General features: G+C 36.9%; 1 protein-coding gene across 1 annotated transcript in view; it reads left to right on the top strand.

The window, feature by feature from the left end:
- The first annotated feature begins 204 nt into the window (after window positions 1-204).
- The window catches only part of ATP11B (ATPase, class VI, type 11B), a 55,111-nt gene continuing 45,157 nt past the window's right edge, over window positions 205-10,158 (top strand). Inside the window, exons 1-6 of the mRNA XM_009321718.1 lie at window positions 205-315; window positions 1,144-1,233; window positions 4,352-4,432; window positions 8,699-8,806; window positions 8,977-9,105; window positions 9,229-9,332. Of these exons, the coding sequence (XP_009319993.1) occupies window positions 4,355-4,432; window positions 8,699-8,806; window positions 8,977-9,105; window positions 9,229-9,332 (419 nt within the window). The 5' untranslated portion in view covers window positions 205-315; window positions 1,144-1,233; window positions 4,352-4,354. The remainder of the gene's footprint in view (window positions 316-1,143; window positions 1,234-4,351; window positions 4,433-8,698; window positions 8,807-8,976; window positions 9,106-9,228; window positions 9,333-10,158) is intronic.

Here is a 10,158-nt window from a genome sequence, read left to right on the forward strand (position 1 = left end):
CCCCAATTTTTGAAAATTCTCTGGACACAGCAGACTTTAATTTACATGTTAATTTTGTTTCCCATTCAAAAGCCGCTATTTTAAAACTGCTGCTTGATATGTGGATATAATTTTTCAGCACAAAGATAGCAATTTTACAAAACTGCAGTTAATAAAATAGACTTTCTTGTTAATCTTTTTTTTAATTTTGTGTTTTAGGGTTTTGACCCACCGCATCAAAGCGATACAAGAACTATTTACATAGCAAATCGTTTTCCCCAGCATGGCCATTATGTTCCTCAGAAGTTTGCGGACAACAGAATCATATCATCCAAGGTAAGGAATCAGTTTGTCATGGGAAAACACTTGATATGTTACCTAAGTTGTGTAGCGAATGTGCATTTTGGTGTTATGTCTAATGGTGCATATACAATATTCAAAATGAAACAAGCTCTAAACTTTTTTGAGGAAAAAGCTAGGTTGCTTCCTACGTAGTTTTTCTCCTGCTCTCATCCCGCTTTCCTCAGAACCTGACTTAACTACAGTTAAGAATAATTAAGCATGTTGGTCAGAATTTCTGAAGAAAAGTAGGTTTTAAACCAGTGTTGCCTGTGTCTGGATGTGATGTACAGGACCACTTAAAAGGAAGGATGAAGCTGGTTCTGAGGATTTATAAAATAGACAAATTGTAAGCTAGTAATCTGCATAAAATAAATCAGCAATGGACTGCAATTGCAGATTCCCTCCTAGTGTGACTTGGGATTGGAATCAATAGAACTGATGGTGGGGATGTGTCTTGTAACTGTAGTGTGGGAGAGAAGGTTACAGCTGCAAGAATTAATTTCTTTCCTGCTAGTCAGGATGCAAGCAGCCAAATGACTCCAGCTGCTGCTATCCCAGTTGGTAGGAGAACATTCAAAACTTTGACTGTAAAGGCAATGCAGTTGCTACCCCGCTTCCCTGCTAGCTGTACTTTAAAAAAAAAAAAAAAATTGGATACAGCAGTTCTGTGTGGGAGTAGGGCAAGACCAGAAGATTTGGGGAAGGGGAGATGGAAAATGAAAGGATTTAGGTTAAGAGAGTTTAATGGGAGCAGAACTGAATTTCAGTGAAAAATTGTTCAGTATGTCATAACAGTTCTCTCTCTCCCTTTTTTCCCTTCAGTATACAGTGTGGAATTTTGTTCCAAAAAACTTATTTGAGCAGTTCAGAAGAGTAGCCAACTTTTATTTTCTGATTATATTTTTGGTTCAGGTAAGTTGAATAATACTCAGGAAATTGCAATTTATGTTGTAAATTCTGCCACTGGTTTTTGTTCTATGAATTTAACTTTTCTCCTTAGATATTCTGTCTATAAAAACAACACATTTTCAGCTTCTCTGGAAAAATAACATAACTTTAAAAAGAATGATGTCCAAATTTAAGTACTGTCCTTAGGTTTTATCTTCATGAATGCTAATATATTTAAGTGTGCAGCTTCAAAGTCCATTGCACTGCTAGCACAGGGACTCAGTTGTCTGCCTCAAAATACAATTTTAAATCTGTTTAGTTAGTAATAAAATTCCAAAGATGCTTTTTGATTTTTGTGGCAGTTGGTGGTGTTAGAATAAACCAGGAGTTTTACTCTGTGTGTTTTTAAGTGCTTCTTGGACATCAGTGTGCAGAAATGCAGACATTCAAGTTCACTTGCATCAAATTGGGCAGTATGCTTGCTCTTGAGCTGAGCATAGTTTATTGTATATTTTTTCATTGTAGGTGGAATCTTGCTTTTGTAAATCAACACACTATTGTCACGCAGTTCTAAGATCTTCAAATTCAATTTGTTCAGATAAAATGAGTACATAAAAATTTACAGCTAGGATTGACAGTTTGTCAGTTTTGAAGACATCGGTTGATGTTGTTGATACAGTATAGGTCAGAAATATTACTGTGGCTTCTGTAGCAGTATATTTCCTCTAATTAAGAACATCCACAAATATATTGAAAGCATGACAGTCTGTAAACTTTCTGTGATCTTTGCACCTCCAACTCTGTAATTGTACTTGAATTCTGTTGAGCTATTGCAGACTTAGTAGATGAAGGATAGGTGAGGGAAAGGTTGTAAGGAGAGATAATAACTTTTGAAAGAGACAGAGGCAAGATTTTTGGGTACACTAACTTTTCTTTAATTATAAAAGAGAATGCTTTGAACATGTACAGCCCTCCACAGTGATTAACCAACTTTTACAGTATGTATCTGAAAAAGATAGTACCTCATTTGACAAAAAACAGGAATAGTGAAGAGTTCATAAGATTTGTCTGACTGTGCAAGATGTCAGTAGCAGGGCCAGTTCTGCAATTTTTAATCCATTGCCTCCTGTGTCCCTTGCTCTTGTTCTTTCACATTTAGAAAGAATGAACTTTCTAATAGGCTGAAAATCCTGTGCTGGGAGACTGAAGTCATATAGTTCTCAATTAGTCTAACAGAAAGCGTTGCCCATCCCGTCTTCATAGTTAAGAATATTGACTTTGTCATTCCTGTTATGATGTTTCATGCTGTTAAACATATTATAGCATGAGGAAGGTGGGGGCATGCTAGAGATGGAACATAAATGTTACTTAAAGTAACCACAGATGGTGTTGCATTTTTAAAGCTTTTATTTCTTTTTAATGCAAATTTACCTCTTCAGTTCAAGTTTGAGACACATTCCTTTCAAACTGTTAGACTTCAGTAATATCTGAATGTGATATCCATGAACAAATATGGATCTGAAGGCAGAACTTCTATTCAGAGTGTAATCCTGTTCTTCTCTCAGTTTGTGACTCAAGTGGATGCCCTAATTTGTATGGGAAATGTCTTGTCTATATGTCTGTGTTCTTGGAAACTGAACAGGAGAAAAGCTGCAGTCATTTTTGTTCATTTGTTAGAATGGAATTCTGTTTTTATTCAAATGCCATTTGGAAGTTCATTGATATCTAATTTTTTTTTCTTTTTATAAGGCAAAGGTGCCTTTAAAAGTTGATCACCATGGTATTTTCTCTGTCTTACGAATCTCATGTGACCAAGATGCAGTGTCTGTCATTACCACCTTATTCCACTGGGGTTGACAGAGCTGGGGCAAGTTCTCATTCTGTGATTTAAACATGCAGCACAATCCAGTTCACATTGTTCACCTCACATATGCATGCCAGAAACATGGTGACAGACTGCATTTTGGCAGCGTGAGGCTCCACACCAGTTGTATGATGGATGCATATCCAGCTGTGTAGCAGGCTAAGGGCCGTGGTGTTCTGGTGAAAGAGGCAAAAGGAGCAGGCTGCCATGACAATTCCACCAGAACAAAACTTGCTCCATTTTCACATATGAGCCTCTCTTGAGAAAGAAAGAAAAAGTGTAGATGGCAGAAATGTCATGGTTAACTCTATCCAGCCAAAAATCAGATGCTTTTGGCATGGGTTTTCTTGGACAACATGCTGCCAAGCTGAAATTGCAATGCTACAGTTGAAGAACAGACAATATTGCAGGCTAGGTCTAATTTTTGTTGTTCTATGTTTCAGTGGGGAAGAAAATAAAAAAGCTCATGCATGTGTTGTAGGGTGGCATAATCTGTTTTCTCTATGAGGTTCTTGGCTTTTAACAGAGTAAAATTCATGTATGATTGTTGTTGTTTTTTTCTCTTCTTTAATGGTTCCCAAAGCAATGCCATAAGTCTCAGGTAAAGTGGATCAAATCGGTGTCTGTGGTTTTGAATAGTTTTTGTGTATATTTTCTTTACAGCACTTGACCATGTTGGTTTTTTCCTGCAGCAGAGGAGAACCACTAATATCCCCCCCACATACAGAATTTTAGTGTATACACTGCACTTCTGGCATGCCAGCAATAATAGCACAAATTGTAAAAACTGCATGTTAACTTGGGGGAACCGGAAAGGAGCAGTCTAGGAAATTACTATTTTTAACTTTATTTTCACTTCTGAAGTGGATGTTGTTATACTATACGTCGCTGTTAAGCGGTAGATTGTATAGAGTATTGAAACAGCTTCACGAAATGTAGATTTCCTTCCTTTGTAATATACTTTTGAGTTAATCTTTGTAGGATGAAGACCTATCTTCCTTTTACTAAGGACTCTTAAAATTGGCATATGCATTACAAATGTGCTTAAGTCTGTTCTATGCCCTAGAACCTTTGTTTGCAGTGTTATTGACATGTATTATTTAGGTGTCAGGAACTGAGTTTTGCTCCAGAAATACTGCAGGAAGTGCAGTAAAAATACTCACAGGTTATAATGAGGAGTTTGGAAAATAGTTGCAATCGTGCTTCATTGGGGTTTTTTTGAAAGTACAATTGTAAAAATAAAATGGGGGCTAATTTTCCTCTTTTATTCTCTTTTAGCTCATGATAGATACCCCTACCAGTCCTATTACCAGTGGATTGCCATTATTCTTTGTCATAACTGTGACAGCCATAAAACAGGTAAAGGGAAAAAATCTGGTAGCATGAAGTCTTTCTAAGGTAAAGTTACTTAACGAAGTCTGACCAAGATAATGTTTAGATACTAAAAATAAATAAAAAAGGTGTCATTTTTAGAAAGGATTTTGTATTTCATGTTTCTTGTTAGATGCTTGAACTTGAGCATTTTGGCTAGTTGACAAGCACTCAGTGACTCACTGCAGTACCCTTACATGGACAGTGAATGACTGTCAGACAGCATTTTTGTTTAAACGTTACATGTCACTTGTTGTAAGACCTTTTCTGAAAGCTCCTCATTTATTCCTTTGGCACACCTTTCTGCATATTAAAACCAATCCTCCCACATGACACTGAGAAAGGAGCTTGGGTAGGTGAAGCAATGGTGCAATCCATGTTTGTCAGTAGTTAAAAGGCAAATTTTGCCCCAAGGAGTATGTTTCATGGCATAAAATATATATTAACTGTAATTCTGTACCAGGTAAAAGCTCCAATTTAGAAAGCTTCTGGTTTTGTTTTCTTTTTCTTTGGCTGCATAAAACATTTTGGAGTTCTTTATGGCACTTGAAATAAGAAAAATCTTCTAAGTATGAGTTTAATGGAAATCTTGTTCAGGCATCATACTACATCCTACTAAGACCTAGAGGCCCTGAAAGGAGAATGTTTAAAAAAAAAAATCTTCTGTTTTCTTTAAACCCTTAAACTGAGAGGAGAAGGAAACAAGCACATAAATAGAGGTGATGTGGATAGAAGCTATAATATCTTCTGTAGGGACGTAATTTTCAGGAGCTGTCCCCTTCCAAGGGTTTGACAGTGCTGTCTGGGGAAGAGATGCAGTCATAGCAACTGAACAGTAAGCAGGAGACTGTTACAGAGCTACAACTGAAATTTCAATTTGCCTTCTGTGCCAGTAAGACCCAAAGCCACCCTGAAATAGGGCAAAAGTAAAAATAGCTCTAGCTTTCAAGCAGATAGAATGGTGTTTAGGGCAGAGGGGATCTTAATGCTAGAGTAATATTTGAACTAACATTTCATCTTGTTGCTGTGCAATTTGTACATGTAGAGCGTCCTAATCCTATTCAATTGCAGTTGTTATAATCGCTCCCAAAAAATCACATGTTCAAAAGCTATAGTCATAAGTAGGCAATGGAAAATATCCCTTAAAGCTGTGTGAACTGAAAGAGATTGTGCAACTTAGTTACAAATATTAGATTTTTTTTCCCAGAGGGAAGTTGGACTTGAGTAAGTCTAAAACAGTCCAAAATAATCTATTACCACCTTGTTTCCTGATGTCCAGTCTTATACTGGGAAATTTAAGTATCTTACCATCAATTGCAAAGAATAGAGATTCTGGCATTTCTTCTAGAAGTTTCAAATCATTCATGACTTGCTAAGCATCAAGAGTTTTTCTGATTGTCTCAATATCTCTGCAAGGACTATTGGAACCACCTAAACTGATCTAATGGGCTCTTGTGTTTATCCTACCTGCTGCAAAGTAGGCAAACAGTATTCACAAGCTGGTATCTTGGAAAGACAGTTCAGTGTGCTATTTTCAACAGGCTGCCCTTGGACAAGGAAGGAAGATAAATCCTCTGTTGGAATGCAGAGGGGGAAAAAACCCAGTATGGTCTCAAAACCAGCTCCCATTCTCTCTCAAACCAGAAGTGGAATAGGAAGCAGATTTTTAGGGGAAGAAACCCCTTTTGAAAGCTGTGGTGCACTGATTCTATACAAAGTTACATCAGGTTACTAAGTTATAGTTCAACATTTAGTCTCCTAAAAGATGAAAGGGAAAAATAGAAGCATTAACCGTATGCGGGTTTGAGAAGCTTAGTGGTGGGTGGAAAAACTCTCCCCTGCTTCCAGGAGGCCAGTTAACATGGCACCTCTAGCAAACCTCAAAACTCAGCCTTATTTTAATCTCAGCCAAGGAAATAGAACTTTTTCTTCTTAGAAGTGTAATTGCACCTAGGTCAGAAGAAGGACATACAAGACAGCAAAGTGATGCAACTAATGCTGTGTCATTTTGTCATATCTTGTTAGCCAGAGTGCTTTCCTCCGTATGCCTATGAAGATGTGTATGCAGTCCTCAGAGGAGTCCAAAATTAGAAAACAAAATAAATAAAAATAAAACTAAAATTAAAAAACCCCAAAACAAAATACTACAATATAAAGGTATTTCGTAAGGAACTTTAGGGAACTTAGTCCACTTCAATAAGTTCATAGGTATTTAGCAAACAAGCTGATAGGACACAGATGTTTACATGATTATCAGGTAAATTAGAAACAACTACTTTGCAGGTTTTGATTAAATACAGACCTAAACTGAGAATGAAAAACTTGGTAATATAATATGCAGGCCTGTTTTAATTTTGCCCTTTTCTCAAGTACATTGATGCAGTTATTTAAGCAGGACTTAAGAATCTAATTTATTTGAGGGATTTTAATCTTTAGTTTCTGTTCATGCAATTAAGTGACATTGCCTGTATTCCTATTGCATCTTTCTTTTTAACAGTATTTTTTCAATATTTGCAAGTGAGGGTGAGGAACTCTCTCAAAAATGCCGCAGTAGGTAAATTTTGGGGGAATTTAAACTGACCACAGTAAGTTGGCTCTTAAGAATTCCCTGGTGTGAAGTGTTACCCTTGTGTTGTAGGCAATAGGTGTCAGATGGAGAAGGTGCTGAAATCTGTACTTTCTAAAGAAGGTAAAATTCAGTTCTTTGCCAAATGCACATATTGCTCAGCTGTTCAGGTTTATGAGACAAATGCCCCAAGGTTACTGGATGTGAGTTAAATCCTTGTTTTCTTCTGTCAGTCACCTTTAACAAGGAGCTGTATGTACTAACTCTTGATGCTTTTTCATACTGATTAGGAAGGGCTCTTAAAGAGTCTTACTTGGGGGTTTTAGGATTCTGATTTCCCAGTATGTCTCTGTGTGGCTGCTATTACTACACACTTATTAATGATTTGTTTTTGAGCAGTTGGCATATAAAGCTTCCCTCTTTTCTTTCTTTTTTTTAAACCTATGTAGTGCAGTTGTGCTGTCCTTACTCATTTGTGCTAGTAACAGTGGAGGTGCATGAAGCTAGAACTGCAAATCTATACTTTTAACATGCTAAATTCATCATATAACTTTCCTCCAAACTCCAGTCAACCACAGAATTCTCCAAACTGCATCTGCATTAGTGCCTTTTGTATAATGACACTCATATATAATGTTTGTAGCGTTCTAGCATGAGTTGGGATTATGCTCACTGTTTCAGAGGGCCCTGTTCTTCTGTCTGCAGACTTCCAAGGAAGTGGTTTTAACTCTTTCACATTTTTTTATACCTACAGAAAAGCATTTTAGGAAATGTCTCTCTTATTGCAAATCAGTTGTAGGAGTCTTGCCAGGATGTAAGAGGCAGTTGAACTTCTGCATAGACTGATCCATTTCTTGTGCTTGCTCATGGGGCTTTCCAAACAGTACCTAGACTTGGGGATCGGAAATCATGCTGTTGAAAACCATGCTATTAGATTAAATAAGCAACGTATTAATAGCTTAGGAAAATAGGAGGGGAATAATATACCCGGATTCACTCTCATGAGTATTTGCACATGTGTCTGCATGGGTTAAAGGGTGCTTAAAGAGGTGCTGAATATCAGGTAAAGGAAAACTGCTAATTTATCCATTAAACAGTTGCTGCGAACTGTTGCATTAGGCCTCACAAAGAACTAAAACTTTCTCAGTCATCTTTTCTTGCTATATAGAGCTGATGTGTGAACAGCATGTCATACAAAATTAAGAAATCTTAAGATGTCTTGCATAGGCTATGGCAGGAACCATAAGAAGTGCTGTATGGTATGACATGAGGACGTAATTTCAGTCTGTTACTTCTCTTAACAAAAAAAAAAAAATCTGTAAGAGAGACTGGGAGTGACTGTTCCCAGTTTTGTGGTATATTCATCCATATAGATAAAAGATTGAATGAGTGCTTGTTCATCTCGTCTGTAGAAAATGTCACTGCCTGGTTTTTTTACAGAACACGGGACTGTTAAGTTTCTTCACCACTTTTGCTACTTTATTTGCCTTTACTTATTTGTGTAAATTGAGTAAAAAATTAAGAGGTTTCCCAAGTTCTTGAGTAACAGCTGGAGTAGAAACTCAAGAGAAGTTAGTAACTGTATTCAGGCTATGCAGCAAGTAATTTGAAGCACATTTACTTAGAAGATATCTGTTATGCTTATAGGTTTCTTGCTTAAAAAGTAAATTTGTATGTGTGTTCCACAGGGTTATGAAGACTGGCTACGACATAAAGCAGACAATGAAGTAAACGGTGCTCCGGTTTATGTTGTTCGAAGTGGTGGCCTTGTGAAAACTAGATCTAAAAACATTCGGGTATGTGCCTAAGGACAAATTGAAAATTGTGTTTCTATTGCATAGCTAAAGTTCTTGTTTCATTACGAGTCATTGTGGCCTGTTTCATCATGATTCGTTAACAATGCTGAAGTTAATTCTTCCTTTTAAAACTCTGTTTGTACACTTCTCATTTGTGTTCACTTCATTAGGTGGGGGACATTGTCAGAGTAGCCAAAGATGAGACTTTTCCTGTTGATCTGGTGCTTCTGTCATCTGATCGAGTCGACGGTTCATGCCATGTCACTACCGCAAGTTTGGATGGAGAGACCAATCTTAAGGTCTGGGTTACTGCTGTGAAATAGAATGTAGTTAATTTGCGATGCCATTTTTATTTCAGCCCGTTGGAATACCCCCCTGCCTGGTAGTCCTGTATCATTAACTTAATGGACATTGTTTTACAGACACATGTTGCAGTCCCAGAAACAGCAGTGTTACAGTCCGTTGCCAACCTGGACAAACTTGTAGCTGTTATAGAATGTCAGCAGCCAGAAGCAGATCTGTACAGGTATCACTTTATTAGTAAATATTTTGAAATTAAATCAAAATGAAGTGTTTAATATTAGGAGTGTTATGGGTCTTGCTGGGATTAAAATAGCTTCAGACATCTGCTTAAATTTTAGGTTTTAATAATTAGCATAAGTCTTTATACATATGTACTTACTGAAAATTGCAAGTGACAAGTTAAATTTGAGTATTTCGGTAGTAAATCAGAAATTATAGGATAATATTTACCTTTTGTATTTTAATCATGACACTTAGTACATTTCTGTTCTAACCAGTAAACTTGTTTCCAGATCTTAAAAGATTAAATGGCCCATGAATCTGAGCAAGTTGGAGAAGGAGTTGTATAAGGTTCTGCCAGGAGATTTCAGTACTATATAGTATATTTTTTTTAATGGAATTAACTCGAACCATAGCAAATTGTTGTAAGCTTATGTTAGTTCTAAGGATATGTGTTGGTCACGTTTCTTTTGCTTATGCTCAAGAGAAGATTTGAACTCCATTCTTCAGCAGCAAAAATTTAGATTAAAAACAGCTGTATCTGTGTGCTTCATTTCAGCTTTTAACATCAGCCAGCAATGCCCTAGACTCTGTAAAACAGCATTATAGGTAGCAAAAGTTATAGAATCATAGAATCATTAAGGTTGGAAAAGACCTCTAAGATCATCGAGTCCAACCGTCAACCCAACACCACCATGCCTGCTAAACCATGTCCCTAAGTGCCTCATCTATGCATCTTTTAAATACTTCCAGGGATGGTGACACAACCACTTCCCTGGGCAGCCTGTTCCAATGTTTAACCACTCTTTCAGTAAAGAAATTTTTCCTCA

Source organism: Pygoscelis adeliae, unplaced genomic scaffold (assembly GCF_000699105.1).
Source record: "Pygoscelis adeliae isolate BGI_AS28 unplaced genomic scaffold, ASM69910v1 Scaffold223, whole genome shotgun sequence".
NCBI lineage: Eukaryota > Metazoa > Chordata > Aves > Sphenisciformes > Spheniscidae > Pygoscelis > Pygoscelis adeliae.